At 39.1% G+C, this 22,484-nt stretch overlaps 2 protein-coding genes across 22 annotated transcripts in view; one reads left to right on the top strand and one right to left on the bottom strand.

The window, feature by feature from the left end:
• The window catches only part of BCL2L13 (BCL2 like 13), a 148,576-nt gene that overhangs the window by 100,114 nt on the left and 25,978 nt on the right, over window positions 1–22,484 (bottom strand). For 6 of the 21 annotated variants that reach the window (XM_079774895.1, XM_079774889.1, XM_079774893.1 and 3 more), the window contains one exon: window positions 15,870–15,977. The exons of 1 other annotated variant lie outside the window; for it this stretch is intronic. In XM_079774895.1, coding sequence (XP_079631021.1) covers window positions 15,870–15,977 — 108 coding nt within the window. Of the gene's footprint in view, window positions 1–5,233; window positions 5,327–12,583; window positions 12,732–15,869; window positions 15,978–22,484 lie in introns of those variants that run through there. 14 more of the 21 variants (XM_079774902.1, XM_079774904.1, XM_079774903.1 and 11 more) reach the window with 5 other exon arrangements.
• LOC307101667 (ubiquitin-conjugating enzyme E2 variant 2-like) lies at window positions 193–5,218 on the top strand. Its single transcript, XM_079774919.1, has 2 exons — window positions 193–957; window positions 1,030–5,218. Exon 2 carries the CDS (start codon window positions 1,119–1,121, stop codon window positions 1,536–1,538), a length of 420 nt encoding a protein of 139 aa, XP_079631045.1. The 5' UTR covers window positions 193–957; window positions 1,030–1,118; the 3' UTR covers window positions 1,539–5,218.

Below are 22,484 nucleotides of genomic sequence, written 5' to 3'. Positions count from 1 at the left end.
ATCAATCAAAGGACTTGTATGCATGCATATAAGCATAACCAATGGATGCAAAACTCTGGGGGGTGGGGGCATATATGGGAGGGGGGTGTGGGGAGGGCAATGGTAAGATATGTACACATATAATACCTTAATAAAAAAATTGAAAAAAAAAAAAAAAAAAAAAGAAAACAAAATTAGTTCCAAATATTTTATGGAATTAGCAGTATTTTTATTTTTCATTTTTTGCATTTCCAACATAGTAAATGCTACTTTCATTATTTTTTGTTTGTTTGTCATAAGAAAAATCTTAGTTGAAATGGCTGAAAACTTATGTATGCTGAGGAGGCTGAATTCTAGACACTTTAGCACGGTTTACTTCTTTATTATATGATGTTACTCTCATTTAAATATTTGCAAACTTGCTTTTCTTCAGTACATGTGGAGCTTTATGGTCCTCTGTTGCTGTTACTTATTATAATAGTCTGTACAATACAGAAAATGGTCATTTGCCTTCTTAAGTTTTAAGAGGGCTGTTAAGACAACACTTTTTCCTATCCCCTGTAAGTAAGTGCACAGTGTCTTCGCAATGCCAGCATAAGGGAGATTTCAGCCAAGATGAAATAACAAAATTACCCAGTCAAAACTCTTGGCTAAGGTGATTTTGCATTTCTTAGCTGTTCTCCAAAGCAGCTGAACAAGAATATTAAGATTAAAAACAACGGTTGAAAAGACTTTTGTTTTATTTTATTTTATTCACATTAAAACCTTATAGGAATAGTAGTGGGTGATAAGATTCTGGTAAAAAGATAAATGTATTATTCCACCTCTATGTAGTAAAAAAGTATATGTGTACAATATTTTGTATTTGTATTTCACAATATTAAAACAGTAAAGTTAAAACTGGGGAAAAAAATTATGGGAAATTAAGGATAAACAGAAAAGAAGAGTGGCATGCTATAGGAAACCTTTGAAGCAGCGGTCGCCAACCTGTGGTCCACAGACCACTAGTGGTCTGTGAGGTCCGAAAGGCTGGCGACCACTGTACTATAGGACGTATATATTTTGGGGCCAAGCAGACCATGCAGCATTAATCTAAAAGCTGCTTTAATAAAAATATCCACTTTGATGTGAGGAAGAAGATGGCAGTCTCCACAGGAGTTAAAGTTCCTTGTAATTTTTGTTTGTTGGAAGAACTTGAAGAAGGACAAAAAGGAGTAGTTGATGGTACAGTTAGCTGGGGCCTTGAAGGTGATGAAGATATGACACTTACAAGGTGGACAGACATGATTGTGCCACTAAGGACAAATTATGAAAACACAATATATAGCCTGAAAGTAGAATATGGACCTAAATACCCAGAAGCTCCTCCATCAGTTAGATTTGTAACGAAAATTAATATGAATGGAATAAATAATTTCAGTGGAATTACAGATGGACAGAGCATACCAGTATTAGCAAAATGGCAAAATTCATATAGCATTAAAGTTGTACTTCAAGAACTAAGACATCTAGCCGAAACCGGTTTGGCTCAGTGGATAGAGCGTCGGACTGCGGACTGAAAGGTCCCAGGTTCGATTCCGGTCAAGGGCATGTACCTTGGTTGCGGGCACATCCCCAGTAGGGGGTGTGCAAGAGGCAGCTGATCGATGTTTCTCTCTCATCGATGTTTCTAACTCTCTATCCCTCTCTCTTCCTCTCTGTAAAAAATCAATAAAATATATTTTTTTAAAAAAAGAACTAAGACATCTAATGATGTCCAAAGAAAATATGAAGCTTCCATAGCCATCAGAAGGAAAAATATACAATAATTTATTTTAATGGATCTCAAACTTGTCTTAAATCAACAATCTCCTAGTCATGTTAATGTCTTGATTAAATATCACAATGCAAAATACCCACACATTAAGTAAAAGAATGCCAACTGGTAAAAATGACCTGGACATTTCCAAAAACATATTTAATATATGTACACACATTATGTTTTCAGGTAACAGGAGAAAAATTGCAGCACAATTTTTTTAAGGCTCTGTTATTTAAACATAAACCTGGAGACAGAGAACCAAGATGGCGGCATAGGTAAGCGCCTGTACTTGCTGCCTCTCACAACCACATCAATATCACAACTAAACGGCAGAACAACTACCACCCAGAACCGCGGGAAGGCTGGCTGAGTGGAAGTTTCACAACTAGAGAGGTGAAGAAGGCTCATTGAGACTGGTACGAGGTACAGAGGCACAGAAAGTGCTGGCACCTGGATGTGCTGCTCTTTTAAGCGGGAGGAAGATACAAGCTCCCGCTTGCTCTGAACTCCAGTTCCGGGTGAGACTCTGGGGGACCCAGGCACATACGGGGAGAAACTGGACTGTCTGGCATCAGGACAGGAACACAAGGGCGGCTTTCTCTCAGAGGAGCTCGCAGTGATAATTGATCCTGCACAGGGGTGTGGGACGCGAAGAACCTGGGACTTCTCCAGTTCAGGGCTGACTGGCAGCCATTGCTGTTTGCTCCGCCCAGGTGGTTCCCAGAGACCCCGCCCCACCCAATTTACAACCCCACCCAAGCTGTGCACATCGGCTTTTGCATATGAAGGGCCTGTGGTTTCCCTAAAACCTGTCAAACTACAGCTGGGTCAGAGAGCGCCAGAGCTTCCAAAAGAAAGCACAAGGCCCTGCTTCACAGCTGGGCCTCGTCTGGGCACTTCCAAAGCCATACAAAGAGGAGGAATCTGCAGATGTCTCTGTAGCTCCTGCTGGGCAGCCCCAGACAGTGGCTGACCTTGCACCTCCTTGGAGATCAAAGAGCCAGTGTACCCAGTGGTCAGAGTGAGACCAAACAGGATTACAACTCTTCACATCCATAAGAGACACACTCAAGGGGCAGACTCAGTGAGCATCAAAGCCCCACTGAAGCAAGTCCTGCCCCATAAGGGTGTCTCCTGCGCAACAGATCTTCCAGTGTAGACACAGCTGGTAACCACAGCCAATTGGCCTGGAGGTCAATTCCTCCCAGTAATACCAATAGCAATCAAGGGTTAACTACAACAAGACTGTGCATACAGCCCACAAAGGGGTGCACCAAGAGTGTCCACCTCAGGTGACTGGGGAGGCTGAGCCACTGGGCCCTATAGGACACAAACCACACAAGGTCTCTCTATCAACTCAAGGAGACTTAGCAGCTACCCAATACATGGAAACAAACACAGGGAAGCAACCAAAATGCGGAGACAAAGAAACATGTCACAAATGAAAGAAATGGAGGAAAGTAAACTACTGGATATAGAGTTCAAAACCACGGTTATAAGGTTACTCAAGAATCTTCTAGAAACCTCCGAGAAATATAGTGAGACCCTCAAGGATATGAAAAAGGACCAATCAGAAATTAAGCATACACTGACTGAAATAAAGAATAATATACAGAGATCCAACAGCAGACTAGAAGATCCCAAGAATCAAGTTAATGATTTCAAATACGAAGAAGCAAAAAACACCCAACTGGAAAAGAAAAAATAATCCAAAAATATGAAGATAGTGTAAGGAGCCTCTGGGACAACTTCAAGCTTATCAACATCCAAATTATGTGGTGCGAGAAGAAGAGAGAGAGCAAGATATTGAAAACCTAGTTGAAGAAATAATGACAGAAAACTTCCCCTACCTGGGGAAGGAAATACAAGTTCAGGAAGCGCAGAGAACTCCAAACAAGAGGAATCCAAAGAGGACCACACCAAGACACATCATAATTAAAATGCCAAGGGCAAAAGACAAAGAGAAAATCTTAAAAGCAGCAAGAGAAAAACAGTTAGTTACCCACAAGGGAGTACCCATACGACTGTCAGCTGATTTCTCAATAGAAACTATGCAGGCCAGAAGGGAGTGGCAAGAAATATTCAAAGTGATGAATATAGCAAGGACATACAAACAAGGTTACACTACCCAGAAAAGCTATCATTTAGAATTGAAGGTCAGACAAAGAGCTTCACAGATAAGAAAAAGCTAAAGGAATTCATCACTGGCAAACCAGTATTATATGAAATTCTGAAGGGTATTCTTTAAAAAGAGGAAGAAGAAGAAAAAGGTAAAGATAAAAATTATGAACAACAAAGTGACAACATATAAATATCTATCAACAAGTGAATCTAAAAATCAACTGAGCCGAAACCAGTTTGGCTCAGTGGATAGAGCGTCAGCCTGTGGACTAAAAGGTCCCAGGTTCGATTCCGGTCAAGGGCATGTACCTTGGTTGCAGGCACATCCCCAGTAGGAGGTGTGCAGGAGGCAGCTCATCGATGTTTCTCTCTCATCGATGTTTCTAACTCTCTATCCCTCTCCCTTCCTCTCTGTAAAAAATCAATAAAATATAAAAAAAAATCAAGTGAATAAAAAATCTGATGAACAGAATAAACTGGTGAATATAACAGAATCAGAGGCATAGAAAGGGAGTGGACTGACAATTCTCGGGAGGAAGGGGGTGTGGGGGGTGCGGGAAGAGATTGGACAAAAATCTTACACCTATGGACGAGGACAGTGGGGGAGTAAGGGCATGGGGTGAAGTGGGAACTGGGTGGAGGGGAGCTATGGGAGGAAAAAAGAGGAACAACTGTAATAATCTGAACAATAAAGATTTATTAAAAATAAATAAACATAAACCTTGAGTATTAAAAATAGAATTCAGGTTTACAAGATAAAAGTATGGTGATATTTAGTAAAAAGTAAAAATCTCAAGAAGGTAAAAGAAAAATGGCATGCTTTATCCATCTTGCTTAGTGAAAGAGCTTCAATTTAAATTGTCTAAAGTAGCAGGTAGAATGAATATTGTCTCAAATTATTTTAATAGTGGTATGGGTCCTAACTACCAATAGTATCAAAAATATGTTCAGGATTGTTTTGATACCTGTATTTATAATAAAAACCTGTCATGGGGAAGGTCAATGAATTTCTGTTAAAAGCTGTTTCTGTGTGTTACATGTAACAGACATGGTAAATACTTGTTTACAGGCTTTGATTGACAATCCATGCATTTAAGTTTAAGTGAAATCAGCAAAAAGGAAATAGGTGAATGGATATGTGATTTTTGAGATTAAAGTTAGTCATAAAATGTGGATCTTGTTCTCAAAAAAATATTCACTTTACACATCAAAATAATGGACTTATGCATCAAATAATGAGTCTAACAGTATTCTCTTATAGGATGCTAGCAATTTCTCCCGTACCTTATCATTAACACACTAAAATCTTATAAGAGATAATTTGGTTAATACCTTATTCCAGCCGCTGGCATGAACTGTGGTCTCCAGAGTACATTCCCGATATGACTGATATGTCACTGGCCTGTAGAAATTTTTTTTTAAAGTCTGTGTCACTAAGTAGAAAAATTCTAAATTTCCAGGTGAATAAATATACAGTCATTACTCTAATGTTGTATGAACTTTTTGCAAAACTAATACAGATAATTCAACATATTGTTTTGTATTGAGATATGGCTTTTAACATTTGGTATACACTTTTCTTCAAGCATTCTCGATAGGCTGAGATGCATGTTACCAGTTAGGAAAATCAGTTAACATAACAAGTAATAATAAAAAGTAGTAATAAATTTTTATAATTGCATTAAAGTTACCCAACAGGATTTCTATATTGTAGATAAACATAAACATTTGGATTATTAATATGGGATCAAATAATAAATATTATCTTATTAATAAAATTAAAAGCATAATTTTATTTTTTTAAGGCAAAAAATCTAAAATATTTAAAAATTAAAGAGACGCCCGAACCGGTTTGGCTCAGTGGATAGAGCGTCGGCCTGTGGACTGAAGGGTCCCAGGTTCGATTCCGGTCAAGGGCATGTACCTTGGTTGCAGGCACATCCCCAGTAGGGGGCGTGCAGGAGGCAGTTGATCAATGTTTCTCTCTCATCGATGTTTCTAACTCTCTCTCCCTCTCCCTTCCTCTGTAAAAAATCGATAAAATATCTATTTTTAAAAAATTAAAGAGACATGTCACTGGAACATTTTTCAAACTGAGGATACAAGAAGTTAGAATAAACAAGGCCAATAAACCGAGCTCTATTTTTAACTTGGTGTCTTATAACATAAAATCCTAGAGGGCAGAGAGAGAAGCCTTTCTGATTGTTTCCATGAATGTTTTAGTTATGCCAAAATTCAAATCACTGAGCAACAACAATGCTCAATTAACAATTTTAATATGTTTTTATTGATTTTTAGAGAAAGAGGAAGGGAGAGGGATAGAGAGATAAAAACATCAATGAGAGAGGAACATAATGCATTGGCTGCCTCCTGCACACACCCCTACTGGGGATCAAGCCCGCAACCTGAGCATGTGCCCTGACAGAGAATTGAACCAGCAACCTCTTTTTTCCTGGGTCGAGGCTCAACTCCTAAGCCACACCAGCAGTGTGGGACTCAATCAATAATTTATTGAGGGACTTCGAGTACTATATTTTAAGTCTTGTTTCATGTGCAAATTAACAACAACAACAAAATACTCGATAACCAAGTAACATATGAAGGCATGAACAGCTTGGATAATAGATTTAGTAAAATGTAAGCTCCCTTTTGTGGGCAAATTACTAACATACTAGAGGCCTGGTGCAAGGATTCATGCACTTGTGGGGTCCCTCAGCCTCACCTGCAGGGATTGGGCTCTCCGATATCCCCCAAGGGGTCCCGGATTGCGAGAGGGTGTGAATCCATGCACCGGGCCTCTAGTATGCATATAAGATATTTGATTAATCTCTTTCTCCCCTCCCCCCTCCCTCCTTCCCTCTGAGATTCATCAGTCTGTTCCAGATTTCCATGCCTGTGGTTTCCACTACTGCGTTGAGCGTCTGCCCCCTGGTGGTCAATGCGTGTCATAGCTACCGGTTGGACAGTTGGACGGTACCTTAGGCTTTTATATATATAGATATGTAAAAAGGAGAGGAGTCTTATTTTAAAATCCATCTCAAAGGTATTTTCTGCTCTGACCACTCAACTCTGATTTCTTCAGCCTGTGAATATAGATGACTGGTAACAGCTACCACTTATTGGCAGCCTACTGTTAGGTTTTATTTTTCACATATTTCATATTATCATTTTATATATTAGGAAACTGAAGCTCAGAAAAGCTAAGACACTATCCCAAATCCACATAGCTAGCAGGAGCAATGTAGGAATTTACACCCAATTAGATATGGCCCTAAAGGCCACACTGATCCTATTTTAACTTAGGATTTTGACACATGCCATGATAAAATCTAGATACCACATGTAGCTAATAAGCATTTGAAATGTGGCTAGTGATGTGCTGAAAGTGTAAATACACACCAGATTTCAAAGTAAAAACGTAAAGTATCTCATTAATAAGTCATTATATTGAGTATATATTAAAACTATATTTTTAATATGTTAAGTTAAATAAAATATATTATTAAAAATCATAATTTAATTCTATATGGTTGCAAAAAATTTTAATTATATACATGTAACTTTCATTATATCTATTGGAAAGTGCTGGTCTAGATATTTCAGAATAAAGGTTATGATGACATGAGTATCTTTCTTTTATACAAGTCTAAATAAAATCAATACTACAGTGATGCTGAGATACCAGGGGTGACCTTTTAACTATGATTTTATATAACCAATTTCACCCCAATAAATTTAATTTTAAAAATATATATGTTATGTACTACCTTCCTGATATATTCCCATCCAGGTAAGCTTAGTGTGTGTGTGTGTATGTATGTGTGTGTGTGTGTGTATATATATATATATATATATATATATTTTTTTTTTTTTAAGAAAACTTATACTAAATACTCCGTGTTTGTAAATCCTAAACTTCAGCAGATACTATACAGTCTACCTACGTATACTTTCCTTGAAGCTTTACTTGCGTATATCAGCCCCTTCACTTCCTTTCCTAAACTGTTTGATACTACTGTGGGTCATAATAGATTGTATTGGCAGTTTGTCTATCAGGCTAAAATAGCATCCTTCAGAATGAAATGATTTGAAACATATGTACACACATATATGCACATTAACAATTCAGCAGATAAAAACAATCAAAGGACATCTAATACATAGAAAAGGGTAGCAGAAAAACCAGCCCTTTCTGATGAGCTACTTGAAAACAGAGCAAGAAAGAAAAAGGAGAGTGAGTGGTATCTTCCACCTTAAAAAATATTGCCATGAACCTATATAATAATTCTAGTTCATGCTTGGCAGGTGTGGCTCAGTGGTTGGTCAACCCATGAACCAAGAGATCACCGATTTGATTCCCAGTCAGAGCACATGCACAGGGTGTGAGCTTGAAACCCAGCGAAGGGTGTACAGGAGACAGCCAATCAATGATGTTTCTCTCTCATCAAAGTTTCTATCTCTCTATCCCTCTCCCTCTTCTCTCTCCCTCTCCTCTCCTCTAAAAATGAATAAGAACATATTTTTTAAAAAATGTTTTAAATAATTCTATCTCTAGCCAGTCTTGTTCAGTGAACAGAGCAACAGCCCATGGACTGAACGGTACCAGGTTCGATTCTGGTCAAGGGCACGTACCTCAGTTGCAGACTCCAACCCAGCCCTGCGGAGTGTGTGCGGGAAGCATCATCAATGATCAATGTGTCTCTCTCACATCAATGTTTCTCTCTCTCTGTCTCTTTTCCTCCCTTCTACTATCTCCAAAAATCAACAGAAAAATATCCTCAGGTGAGGATCAACAACAAAAAATAAATCTAGTTCATCATCAGATACTTATTTTTAAGGTATTAGTAATAGCACTTAACAACTTTCAAAAGTGTATTTCTGATAATCACAAATTGGCTAAAATCTACTAGAACATTTCTTCTTGACTGCTAAAACAGGATATATGTTGAGTTCAATATTCCTTAAAAACTAAAAGACTTCTGCTTTACTACTTGCCATTTGAAAATTACATCAGATATCATTTAGATTCTATAAAGGAAACATCTTAACATGTCTTAAAAGTAAAAATATTTATCTTTGCCCTGGCTGGCTTGGCTCAGTGGATAGAGCATCGGCCTGTGGACTGAAGGGTCTCAGGTTCGATTCCCGGTCAGGGGCACATGCCTGGGTTGCGAGCTTGATCCCCAGTGTGGGGCGTGCAGGAGGCAGCCAATCGGTGATCCTCTCTCAACATTGATGTTTCTGTCTCTCTCTCCCTCGCCCTTCCTCTTTGAAATCAATAAAAAAATATATTTTTTAAAAAAATACTTACCTTTGAGTAGAAGAAAAATACTGAAAATAAATGCAATACTAAAGGGAAAAAAAGATTTCTGAAAAAAAATTTATTCAGGTGCCTAACCACCAGAGATACCAATTTCAAAAATACTTATATCAGTATTCAGTCTAGAGAACAATAAATAAATAATATTCATCAAAAATAAGAATTTTTAAAATATCACTTACTTTGCAATGAGAAAATATCTATTTTTCTTATTCACTATGAAAAGGACTCCAAAAACAATACTTTTTCAAAAACCTATGTAATACTGCTAAAACCGGTTTGGCTCAGTGGGTAGAGCGTCGGCCTGTGGACTGAAAGGTCCCAGGTTCGATTCCGGTCAAAGGCATGTACCTTGGTTGCGGGCACATCCCCGGTAGGGGGTGTGCAGGAGGCAGCTGGTCGATGTTACTCTCTCATCGATGTTTCTAGCTTTCTATCCCTCTCCCTTCCTCTCTGTAAAAAAATCAATAAAATATATTTAAAAAAAAAAAAACCTATGTAATACTGTTCTTTAGAGCACTTATAATATCCGAGTTAAGTTAAAATTGATAGATGGATAAAATGAGATATAGAGTGAAATGGTTTGCTCAAAGCTACAAATAATTTGTATCAAAACCAGAAACAGGGCCGGGCTGATGTGGCTCAGTGTTTGAGTGTCGACCTATAAATCAGGAGGTCACAGTTCAATTTCCAATCAGGACACATGCCCAGGTTTCAGGTTCGAATCCCAGTAGAAGGATGCAGTAGGCAGCCAATCAATGACTCTCATCATTGATGTTTCTATCTCTCTTCCCCTCTCCCTTCTTCTCTGAAATCAATAAAAATATATTTTTAAAAAATAAATTGGAAACAGGGCTCTGGCGGGGTAACTTAGTTAGCATCATTCCAATACACTAGGCTTCAGGTTAGATATCTGGTCAGGGCACATACAAGAAGCAACCAATCAATGCATAAATAAGTGGAACAAATCAATGCTTCCTTCTTTTTCTTTCCCTCCCTCCCTCCCTAAAAATTATTTTAAAAAATTGGAAACAGAATTTTTTGTCTTATACATCTCAGTTATTCTATTCCCAGTCCCAATAGCTTGCACAAGTTTTGTTTGTTTTGGCAAACAAAATTTCTTCAAATCTTACATGAAACATCAATATATCACATATGTGAAAGTATAGCTATTCTGGTTTAAGAGCAGTGGAGAGGAGCTAATAAACCCCACCCACTCACCCTGTCCTCACCTCTGCAAGGGCCCCCAGGCGGCTTCATAGAATACTTTGAAATCCACAGCCATACCTCCTATTGTCTTTTTTCCCAACACCTATAATGTTATCTCCTCTCCATATTTATTTATTTTTATTTTTATTTTTTGTAAATCTTCACCCAAGGATATTTTCCCATTGATTTTTTTAATATATTTTATTTATTTATTTTTTACAGAGAGTAAGGGAGAGGGAGAGAGAGCTAGAAACATCGATGAGAGAGAAACATCCATCAGCTGCCTCCTGCACACCCCCCACTGGGGATGTGCCCGCAACCAAGGTACATGCCCTTGACCAGAATCGAACCTGGGACCCTTGAGTCTGCAGGCCCGACGCTCTATCCACTGAGCCAAACCAGTTAGGGCTTTTCCATTGATTTTTAGAGAGACTGGAAAGGAGGGAGGGGGGAAGAGAGAAAGAGAAACTTCAATGCGAGAGAGACACATTGATTGGTTGCCTCCCTCACATGCCCCATTTGGGGCTAGGGATCAAACCAACAACCCAGGTATGTGCCCTTGATGGGGAATCAAACCTGCAACCCTTCAGTGCATGGGGCTGACAATCTAACTACTGAGAAAACCAGTCAGGGCTCCATATTTGTTTTTAAACTTTCCTATATATAAGGTTAAGAAGATCCAAATGTGATTTTCATTTCACTGTTTCCTATATGTAATTGCATTTTTACATTTGCTCATTTCACCCTAACAAAGTGAATTCTCCTTAAACCCATATTGCTTTCTTCTAATAAATGGTAACATATAAATACTGCCTACATGAAAGGAATTACTTTACTACAACAGCACTTTAGCATTTGAATTTTGGCCCTTTTATTAACTAGAGGCCTGGTGCACAACATTTGTGCACTCAGCGGGGGAGGGTCCCTCAGCCCGGCCTGTGCCCTTTAGCAGTCCAGGAGCCCTCAGAGGATGTCCAACTGATGGCTTAGGTGGGGAGCGGGCCTAAGCCGCAGTAGGACATCCTTAGCACTGCCACGGAGGTGGGGAGGCTCCTGCCACTGCTGCTGCGCTCCCCAGCTGTCAGCCCAGCTTGTGGCTGAGTGGCACTCCCCCTGTGGGAGCACACTGACCACAAGGGGGCAGCTCCTGCATTGAGCGTCTGCCCCCTGGTGGTCAGTGCGTGTCATAGTGATCAGTCGTTTTGCCACTTGGTCAATTTGCATATTACCCTTTTACTATATAGGATTTATTTATTTTATATGTTATTGATTTTTACTGAGAGGAAGGGAGTGGGATAAAGAGAAACATCAATTAGCTGCCTCCTGCATGCCCCCTACTGGAGATTGAACCTCAAGGTAAATTCCCTTGAGCAGAATCCAATCTGGGACCCTTTAGTCCGAGGCTGATGCCCTATCCACTGAGCCAAACTGGTTAGGGCTGAATTTTGGCCCTTTTAGAAAAAGAAGAGATGTCATCCTGTTTTAGATAGTTGTCAACATTCATTAAAACAAATGTTTTTTCTAATTCATATCAATTTCTTAATAATTCTCAGCAAAAAATTGGGAAAAACAAATTTTTAAGATTTATAATAAATGATGTGGTTCTATTTTAATATACTTTTACTATAAGCCTCTTGCCTTTAGCTTTAAGGGAGGGAGGAGGAAAGAGAGAGAGAAAGTCAGAACCATAGCTAGGAGCTGAGTTCACACTGTAAGAATGTAGCAGTAGTTCCATGGGCAGATGGTACAACCCCAAAGTACAGCAACATCTGGGATACCTAACATACAGATGTAGTGTTAGTCCCAAATTACAAGACATAAAGCCCGAGCCACTATATTTGTGTTGGTCACTAGAGAATGGTAGTAAAAGTGGTCAGGACAAATAATACAGCTTGTATTTACTCAGTGAAAGTATTTGCTGAAACCTGACAGCTCAACAAGAAAATACAAATAGTCAAATCCATGTTGGAATAGTTAAATCACTTCTTTGATGCAAATATTGTCACTCAAAACACAAACAGAGATGCTTTGGAAAAGCAAGAGAAGAAGAAAGAGTGAAAAAAAGTAAGTGATAAAAGTTACACCGTTTACGTAAAACAAAGCCTTAACCAACCCAGTGCAGAAGGCTACTTAGAGAAGCAATGGTAACTCACTGGCTGAGGAGCATTTGCAATGCCTTATGTAGAGGCTCTTTCAGTTCCTGGGACACTTTTTCTCCAAGATGAGCCAAGCAGTGTTCTACTGGGTTAGCAGGGCTGAACACTGGAGACGTGTGCTGGTCAAAGCCTATGTTGGTGAAGGCTAAGACAGGGCAAAAGAAAATCTAATTTAATAAATATTATCAAAAGTTGTGCTATAAAAGCTCAGGGGATTAAGACAACTGCTACTGAGAATGAGCTAAGCTATAAGTCACTTATAGAGGTCAGATAATTACTACAAGATATTAATCTTTCCTGGATATGTTCTACATTTAGAGATTTTTTAAGAAAAAATATTTATGGAAAATCTTAGTTTCCATAAGAAAAAGACTAAACTGAAATGTTAAAATATACAAACCAATTTAATGCCTTATTACAGACCAATGTGATATAAGGATGATAAATGAGAGGCAACTGCTAGATCTATCATCCCTCTCTTAATATTTTCCTTTTAAGCTTTTGTTTTTACCTTTATAAATGTGGCACTTTTTAAAAAATATATCTTTATTGATTCAGAGAGGAAAAGAGAGGGAGAGAGATAGAAACATTGATTGGCTGCCTCTTGCACACCCCTTACTGGGGATTGAGCCTACAACCCAGGCATGTGCCCTTGCTCAGAATCGAACCCAGGACCCTTCAGTCCACAGGCCAACGCTCTATCCACTGAGACAAACTGGCTAGGGCAATGTGGCACTTCTTAAACCAGACTCAAATCAGTTTATCCCACCTCAGAAAATGAGTCAATTACTTCCATTCAATTACTTCCATTCCCTTTTTAAATTGAACTTTTTAACACCATCAATAAATGTTAAATCTGTGAAGATTATACAAGTTGACAAATAGCACATGGATAGAGTCATAGCCTGCTCTCCTCAGCTCAAACCACCAGTTTCTCATTTGCTTCTTTACTCCATGTTATACTGACTTAGCCATTCTCAAATTGCAGGAAAACAGGCAGAATCATTGTTGTTCCAAGGTACAATCAGGATTCAGGGCACAGAATCCCCGTAAAGTAAGCAGCTTACACCCACTCACAAGAGTTATCAATAATCTCCATAAAGTATTTATTGTATTAATCTAAGGCTTGCTCCTAGAAGGCTGTTAAGTATACTATTTCTTTATAAAGTTCATGAAAGATGAAAATGGCTGCAAAGTTCACAAATATTTTGTTGTCTGAGCAAGCTTGAGGATGCCCATTATAATGATCAGTCTTGGTTAATATGAGGGTTCAATAAGGTGAGTGCAATTAAGCCTTTGTTGTTGTTTTTCTTCTTTTGACCTTTTCCGCATTTTACTATGTTTAAGTACTGCCACCAGAAGTGGACAAAGACTTAAAACAGAATTGGAATTTTAGTCAGTTAAAAATAGTGGTTGGGGTGTGCGGGACGCAGCCGAAGGATGTTACACTACCATATCGATGTTTCTCTCTTCTCCCTTCTCTCTAAAGATCAATACACTACTCTGAAAAAAAACGTTGGTAAAGACCCTGGCCAGGTGGCTCAGTTGGTTGGAGCATCGTCCCATACACCAAACGGTTGCAGGTTCGACTTCTGGTCAGGGCGCATACAGAAGGCAACTGAGCGATGTTTCTCTCTAACATCGTTGTTTCTCTTTCTCTCTTTCTCTCTCTCTCTCTCTCTCTCTCTCTCTCTCTCTCAAGTATATTTTTATTGATTTCAGAGAGGAAGGAAGAGGGAGAGAGATAAAAACATCAATGATGAAAGGAAATCATTAAAAGGCTGCCTCCTGCACGCCCAACACTGGGGATCGAGCCTGCAACTCTGGTATGTGCCCTGACCAGGAATAGAACCGTGACCTCCTGGAACCTCCAGGTCGATGCTCAACCACTGAGCCATGCTGAACAAGCATGCGATCACATGCTCTCGCACTCTTCTCTCGAAACTTATCCTTGGGTGAGAATTTTTTTAAAAATTTTTAATGTTGGCAAAGGAAAATAAAAGACTAAAATTAGGTTTCTGGATGATTTGTAAATTTCTATTTATATTCTTTCTCTACTAACAGGGAAATGATTTATAAACATGATTTATAATTTTTCTTGTTAAAAATTATTAGGCAATAGCCCAAATGGAGTGGCTTGGTGGTTGGGCATCGACCTACATACCAGGAGGTCACGGTTCAATTCCAAGTCAGGGAACATGCCTGGGTTGCAAGCCCAATCCCCAGTGTGGGGTGTGCAAGAAGCAGCCGATCAATGATTCTCTCATCATTGATGCTTCTCTCTCTCTCTCCCTCTCCCTTTCTCTCTGAAATCAGTAAGAACATATTTTTTAAAACAATTATTGGGCGCCCTAACTGGTTTGGCTCAGTGGACTGAAAGGTTCCAGGTTCGATTCCAGTCAAGGGCATGTACCTTGGTTGCAGGCACATCCCCAGTAGGGGTTGTGCAGGAGGCAGCTGACCAATGTTTCTCTCTAATCGATGTTTCTAACTCTATCCCTCTCCCTTCCTCTCTGTAAAAAAAAATCAATAAAATATATATTAAAAATAATAATAATAAAAAAATAAAACAATTATTGGGCAATATATATCCACACAAAAACTTGTACTAGGCCATGGCCAGTTTGGCTCAGCTGGTTGAGCATTATCCCATGCACTGAAAAGTCGCTGCACTGAAAGGTCACTGGTTCCATTCCTGGTCAGGGCACATGCCCATATTGTGGATTCAAAATAATCCAAATGCTCTCCTCAATAATAAGGGAATGATTGAACAGTCATTCAATACATCGAATTTCATTTAGTTACTACAATGATAACAATTTTTAAAGTTTATGACATAATGTTAAGTATAAAATATACGGCTATAAAATTACATCTATATTACTATTACAACTATCTATAGCAGGGGTCGCCAACCAGTGGCCCGTGGAGGTCTGAAAGGTTGGCGACGGCTGATCTATACATATATAATGCAAAACTGAAAGCAGTTTAGTCACATTTTTCCCCTTAATGTTGTTAATGGAAAGTACCTTAACATGATTATTGAACCCATCACTTAACAACAGAAAAGGCTACATTTAAACTTGTGTACAGTTAGGAAAAATTTAGAAACATATCCCCCAGGAAAGAAAAATTAGTAACCACTAGTTTCACCCTTATAATCCTATACCAATGAAGCTGTGTAATGTTGAGAACGCTCTATTGTAAAAAACCAAATTAAACCAACAGTAAAGCATACCAAACAGAATCTTCTAATTAACTAGGAAAGTAAGAATAAAGAGACCTTCAGAAATTTCTTTGTCCAGAAATCTTAGCTCTTCCTCAATTTCAGTTTTAACTTCTAATAAAACTTCTTGATCCAGAGATTGTGAAGCTACATCTTGTTGAACTCCTGAAACCAACAGAAAGGTTATTATTGACAGAGGTAGAGATAAGCCATTAGTATATGGGTAGTATTTTAACTATTAAGTAAAAATATATAAAATTAAAATTATCAAGGCTAGGGGGCTGGGTGATATTTTAAAATGATAAAGGTGAAGCTTGTTTAGGTTATATGACTACTATGGAGACGCTATGATTGGAACGCAGGTCAATCTGAATACAAACTATCAATGCAGGCTGTGTCCTCATCTTCTGGTTGTGTGGCTAGAAAGGAGGTATCTCAGAAACATTTTGGGCATTAAAGAAAAGGAAACCTGAAAGGTTGTCTAGATCAGTGATAATATATTTTGATACTAATCTTTATGGTTCCTTATCTTTACATAAACTGCAGCCCAAGAGAAAGCCTATAATCATCAAAAGATTTATATTCTCCAAACTTAAGAAAACTATAAATATTCTCATGCAGTAAAAGGGAAAAAAAGGTCTTGGTCTCTAGCACAGAATGGAGAACTAAGGGAAAGAGTCTGAAAGAAAAAATTATACCAGATACTTTACTTACTAATTTCTCCTGCCTCAGATATTTGCAGAACTTCATCATTTCTTCTAAAACACTGATTGCAAATATGATACTCTCTACCCTTCCTATTCAGAATATACTTATATTACATTTCCAGTTGTTCATATCATTTGTTTTCTACCACTGACAAGTTTTATAAAGAGAGGGATTAACTGTTTATGTTTTCATTTTTGCAAGCAAAAATATTCTGAATTCAAAGATAAGTTTATTAATTTAGACCAAGAAACTTGATTATTATAGCATCTATGAGTCTTTAAAATACCTCTGAAAAACAAAAGGTTAAACATTTCTATAACTTAGATTTTAAAGTTGACAAAAGTAATTTTCCTTTAAGCCACATAAGATACTTTCCTTATTTTCTTTTATTATTTTATTGATATCAGAGAGGAAGAGAGAGGGAGAGAGAGAGACACAAACATCAATGATGAGAGAGAATCATTGATCAGCTGCCTTCTGCACGCCCACACAGGATCGAGGCCACAACCTGGGTATGTGCCCCTGCCGTGCTGCTATTTCAAATCAGTTGTTATTGGCCTATTCAAATTTTCTGATTATTCCTGATTCACTTTTAGGAGATTATATTTTTCTAGGAATATGTCCATTTCATCCACACTGTCCAGCTTCTTGGAATTTAGTTGTTCAAAGTATGTCCTTACAATTCTTTGTATTTCTGTGATGTCAGTGGTTACTTTGCTTTCATTTCTGATTTTATTTATTTGGGTCCTCTCTCTTTGTTTCTTGATGAGTTTGGCTAATGGTTCATCAATTTTGCTTATCCTTTCAAAGAACCAGCTATTGGTTTCATTGATTTTTTTATAGTCTTTTTTTGTTGTTTTTGTTTTTGTTTTTTTTAGTCTATGTCATTTATCTCATCTCTATTTTATTCCTTCGTTCTACTTATTCTGGGTTTTGCTTGTTGTTCTCTTTCTACTACTTTAAGTTGTAGCGTTAAATAGTTTATTGTTGCTTTTTCTTGTTTTATTATGTAAGCCTATAGTGCTCTGAACTTACCTTGCCAGAATGATTTTGCTGTGTCTCAGAGATTTGGGGTTGTTAAGTGTTCATGTTAACTTTTTTCCAGTAAATTTTTTATTTCTTTCTTGATCTCATTGGTAACCCATTCATTATTTAACAACATGCTATTTAGTCTCCATGAATTTGAATGTTTTTTGATGTGTTTACTGTAGTTGATTTCTAATTTCATTCCACTGTGATGTGGGAAGATGCTGGATGCTGGATATGTTTTCCATCTTCTTGAACTTGTAGAGACTTGTTTTGTGTCCTAATATGTTGTCTAACTTTGTGAATGATCCATGTGCACTTGAGAAGAATGTACTAGTATATTCTTCAATTTTGGGATGAAATGTTTACAAATGTCAATTAAGTCCATCTGATCCAGTGTGTCCTTTAGAGTCACTGTTTCCTTCCTAAGTTTTTTTTCTGGAAGAACTATCCAGTGAAGTCAGCAGGGTATTAAAGTTCCCTACTGTGACTGTATTGTTGTCTATCCCTTCCTTAAAGTCCTCTAGAAATTTTTTTAGATATTTATGTTCTCCTATATTCATTGCATACATGTTTACCAAAGTTATATCTTCTTGTCAGATTGTTCCCTTTAGTATTATGTAGTGACCTCTGCTGTCACTTGGCATGGATTTTATTTTGAAGTCTGTTTTGTCAGATATGAGTATTGCTATCCCAGCTTTTCTTTCCCATTTGCATGGAAAATTTTTTCCCATCCCTTCACTCTCATCCTGTATGTGTCTTTTGTTCGGAAGTGGATATCTTTTTTTTTTTTTTTTTTTTTTTTTATAAACTGACCCATGTTTTGGATGTACATCTGTTAGTAAATTTTATCTATATATATTTTTTTAATATATTTTATTGACTTTTCACAGAGAGGAAGAGAGAGGGACAGAGAGTTAGAAACATCGATGATAGAGAAACATCGATCAGCTGCCTCCTGCACAACCCCCACTGGGGATGCGCCCGCAACTAAGGTACATGCCCCCGACCGGAATCGAACCCGGGACCCTCCAGTCCGCAGGCCGATGCTCTATCCACTGAGCCAAACCGGTCTCGGCGGAAGTGGATATCTTATAGACAGCATATAGCTGGGTGATGTTTTGTTTTTCTATCCATTCAGCTACCCTATATCTTTCAATTTGAGCCTCTAATCCATTTACACTTAAGGTTATTATTGATAGGTACTTATTTATTGCCATTTTAATTCTGTATGCCTAGGTTTCTCTCTCTGTTTCTAATACTCATTACAGCAGTCCCTTTAACATTTCTTGTAGTGCAGGTTTAGTGGTGGAGTATTCCTTAGCCTATTTTGTCTGGGAAACTTTATTTGACCGTCTATTTTGAATGATAGCCTTGCTGGACATAGTAATCTTGGTATCAGATCCTTGCTTTCCATTACCATGCGAACTTCATGGCATTCCCTTCTGGCCAGTAGAGTTTCTGATGAGAAATCAGGTGTCAGCCTTATGGGAGTTCCTTTGTCGGTAACAACTTGCTTTTCTCTTGCTACCTTTAAGATACTTTCTCTCTTTAATTTTTGGCATTTTAATTATGATGTGTCTGGGCATGAGCCTGTTTGGGTTCTTCTTGCTTGGGGTTCTCTGTGCCTCCCAGAATTGTGTGACTTTCTCCTTTACCAAGTTAGGGAAGATTTCTGCCATTATTTCTACGAACATGTTCTCCATCCCTTTATCCCATTCTTCCACTTCTGGCACACCTGCTAATCAAATATTGTTATGTTTCACATTATCCCACAACTCCCTTAAGCTGTCTTTTTGTTTTTTAACTATTGGCCCAGTGCACGAATTCGTGCACATTGAAAGGAAATTAAAAGACAAAAGACAAAGAGAGAATATTAAAAGTAGCAAGAGAAAAACAGTTAATTGTCAGCTGATTTCTCAACAGAAACCAATCAGGCCAGATAGGAGTGGCAAGAAATAGTCAAAGTGATGAATAGCAAGTACCTACAACCAAGGGTACTCTACCCAGCAAAGTTATCATTCAGAATTGAGACACAGAAGCACTGAAGAGACCATCAAACCTCAGAGGGAAGGCGGGGGGCGGGGGGGTGGTTACAGATCAAACAAAGGACTTGTATGCATGCATATAAGCATAACCAATGGACACAGACAGTAGGGGGGCAAGGGCATGTGCTGAAGGGCGGGAGCGGCCAGAGAGAGGTCAATGGGGGGAAAAAGAAACATATGTAATACTTTTAATAATAAAGAATTTAAATTAGAAAAAAAAAATCAATGGTGAGAGAGAATTATCGATCAACTTCCTGCATGCCCCCTACTGAGGACAGAGTCCGCAACCCAGGCATGTCCCAGATGGGGAATTGAACCATGACCTCCAGGTTCATAAATCGATGATCAACCACTAAACCACACCAATTGAAAGTATGCCGATTTTTAACAGGGAGGGATATCTTGGCTGCAGAAGTCCCCCATGAGGAGGAAGGGGTCCCAGCCCCACAGCAGACCCCTCAGTCTAGGGTGCTAGTGCCGGGAAGAGAAGTCCCTATAACTTCAGGCTGTAAAAACCAATGAGGATTATTGCTGAGTGACACAGAGGCTGCTAGAGTCCCAGGCAGTTCCACTTAAAGGGCCCGGGCATGGACTTACTCAGACACACTCCCGCTGATCTCCAGCACTCGCAGCAGCTTGAAAGGATCCAGGGACATACAGAGAGGAAATAAATTGTATGGCTTTAGGGCAAGAGCTTGGGGGCCTCCCAGAGAAAAGTGCTGGCAGAGGTCATTGTTCCTTTGCTGAGACCTCCCAGCCACAGGGCCACTGGCAGATGCCATATCGGGATCTCCATCAACCTGGCCCACACTGTTTGCCCAGCCCTCGTGAGTCCCTGGGACCCCACCAAAGCTGTTTGCAGTGGCTTTTCCATATGAATAGCGTGTCCTTGCTCAGGCTTCAGACATTCCTAAAATCTCTACAACAGCTGGCCTCAACATACCCCATACCTCTTGCTAAGTGGTCCTAGGCCCAGCACTAGCAGCATGCTATGTTGGTTCACAGCTTGGCCTCTTCTTGGCATCTCCAAGCCCGACACAAGTAGAAGTCATCTAAACATTGATCTGTAGTTCATGCCAGTGGCCTTGGGCAGAATACTGACAGTGGTGATCTTGGCCTGCACCTCCGGAAAGCCACAGAGCGAGCACACCTGGTAGACTGTATCAGATCACCTGTATCATCACCACCCCCACAAGCAACAGACAAGGGGCAGAGACCTGTGAAGTAATTCCTACTCTGTGGGGTGGGCCCCTGCACAACTGATCCTCGTGGGTCACAGCCAGTCCCTCCAGCTGACTTGCCTGGGAATAAATCCCTTCCCATTGACAATCAAATCCCTTCCGAACAGCAATCAAACTGAACTACAACAGAGGGTGTACACAGCCCATACAGTGTGGGGGGGTGGGGGGAGCACACGCACCTTGAGTGCTCAGCTTGGGTGATCAAGAAGGCTGTGCCCCTGGACTCCTACTACATAAGGCAACTCAACCAAGCCTAGGAGATGGACCAGCTCTCCCTAAAACACAGAAACAAACACAGGGAGGCTGCTAAAATGAGGACACAAAAAGACACGTCCCAAATGAAAGAACAGGACAAAACTCCAGAAAAGGAACTAAACAAAATGGAGACAAGCAAACTACTAAATGCAGAGTTCAAAATACTGATTATAAGGATGCTGAATGAACTTAGTGCAAACTACAACAGCATAAAAAAGAACCAGTCAGAAATGAACGATACACTAACTTCAGTGAAGAATATAGCATAGAGAATCAACAGTAGAGTAGATGAACCTGAGAATCAAATCAGCAAGTTGGAATATAAGGAAGCAAAAAACACCCAATCAGAACAGCAAAAAGAAAAAAGAATCCAAAAGAATGAGGAAAGTGCAAGAAGCCTCTGGGACAACTTGAAGCATATCAACAATTGCATCATGGGGGTGCCAGAAGGAGAAGAGAGAAATCAAGAAGTTGAAAACCTATTTGAAAAAATGACAGAGCCCAGCCAGTGTAGCTCAGTGCTTGAGCACTGGACTTCTGAACCAGGAGTCACGGTTTGATTCCTGGTTAAGGCACGTGCCCAGGTTGCGGGCTCAATCTCCAGTGTGTGTGGGGGGAGGGCGGGTGGGGGGAGAGTTTGCAGGGGGCGGCCAATTGGTGAATTCTCTCTCAACATTGATGTTTCTATCTCTCCCTCTCCCTTCCTCTTTGAAATCAATAAAAACATTTCTTTGTAATTTTTAAAATAATGACAGAAAACTTCCCTAACTTGGTGAAGAAAATAAACATACAAGTCCAGGAAGTGCAGAAAGTCCCCAACAAGATGAATCCAAAGAGGACCACACCAAGACACATAATAATTAAAATGCCAGAGGTTAAAGAGAAACAGAGAATCTTAAAACCAGCAATAGAAAAGCAGTTAGTTATCTACAAGCGAACTCCCAAAAGACTGTCAGCTGATTACTCAACAGAAACTTTGCAGGCCAGAAGAGAGTGGCAAAAATTATTCAGTGATGAAAAGGACTTACATCCAAGATCACTCTACCGAGCAAAGCTATCATTTAGAATTGAAGGTCAGATAAAGAGCTTCACAGACAAGAAAAAGCTAAAGGAGTTCATCACCACCAAACCAGGATTATATAAAATGTATGGGTATTCGTTAAGAAGCAAAAAAAGATAGAAAATATGAACAATAAAATGGCAATAAATGCATATCTATCAACAACTGAATCTAAAAATCAAAATAAATAAACAAGGCATCTAATGAATAAAATAAACTGATGAATAAAATAGAACCAGAGGCATGGAAACATGGAACAGACTGACGAATCTTAGAGGGAAAGGCGGGAAAGGGGAGAGGTTAACCGGAGAACTTATATGCATTACCCATGGAG

Source organism: Cnephaeus nilssonii (assembly GCF_951640355.1).
Source record: "Cnephaeus nilssonii genome assembly, chromosome: 6".
NCBI classification, from domain to species: Eukaryota; Metazoa; Chordata; class Mammalia; order Chiroptera; family Vespertilionidae; genus Cnephaeus; species Cnephaeus nilssonii.
Note: the sequence above shows the minus strand (reverse complement) of the source record. Positions and strands in the feature narration are given on the sequence as shown.

Bases quoted from the DNA above. Each gene is read 5' to 3' on its own strand.
- LOC307101667 (XM_079774919.1), top strand. From the start codon at position 1,119: ATGGCAGTCTCCACAGGAGTTAAAGTTCCTTGTAATTTTTGTTTGTTG.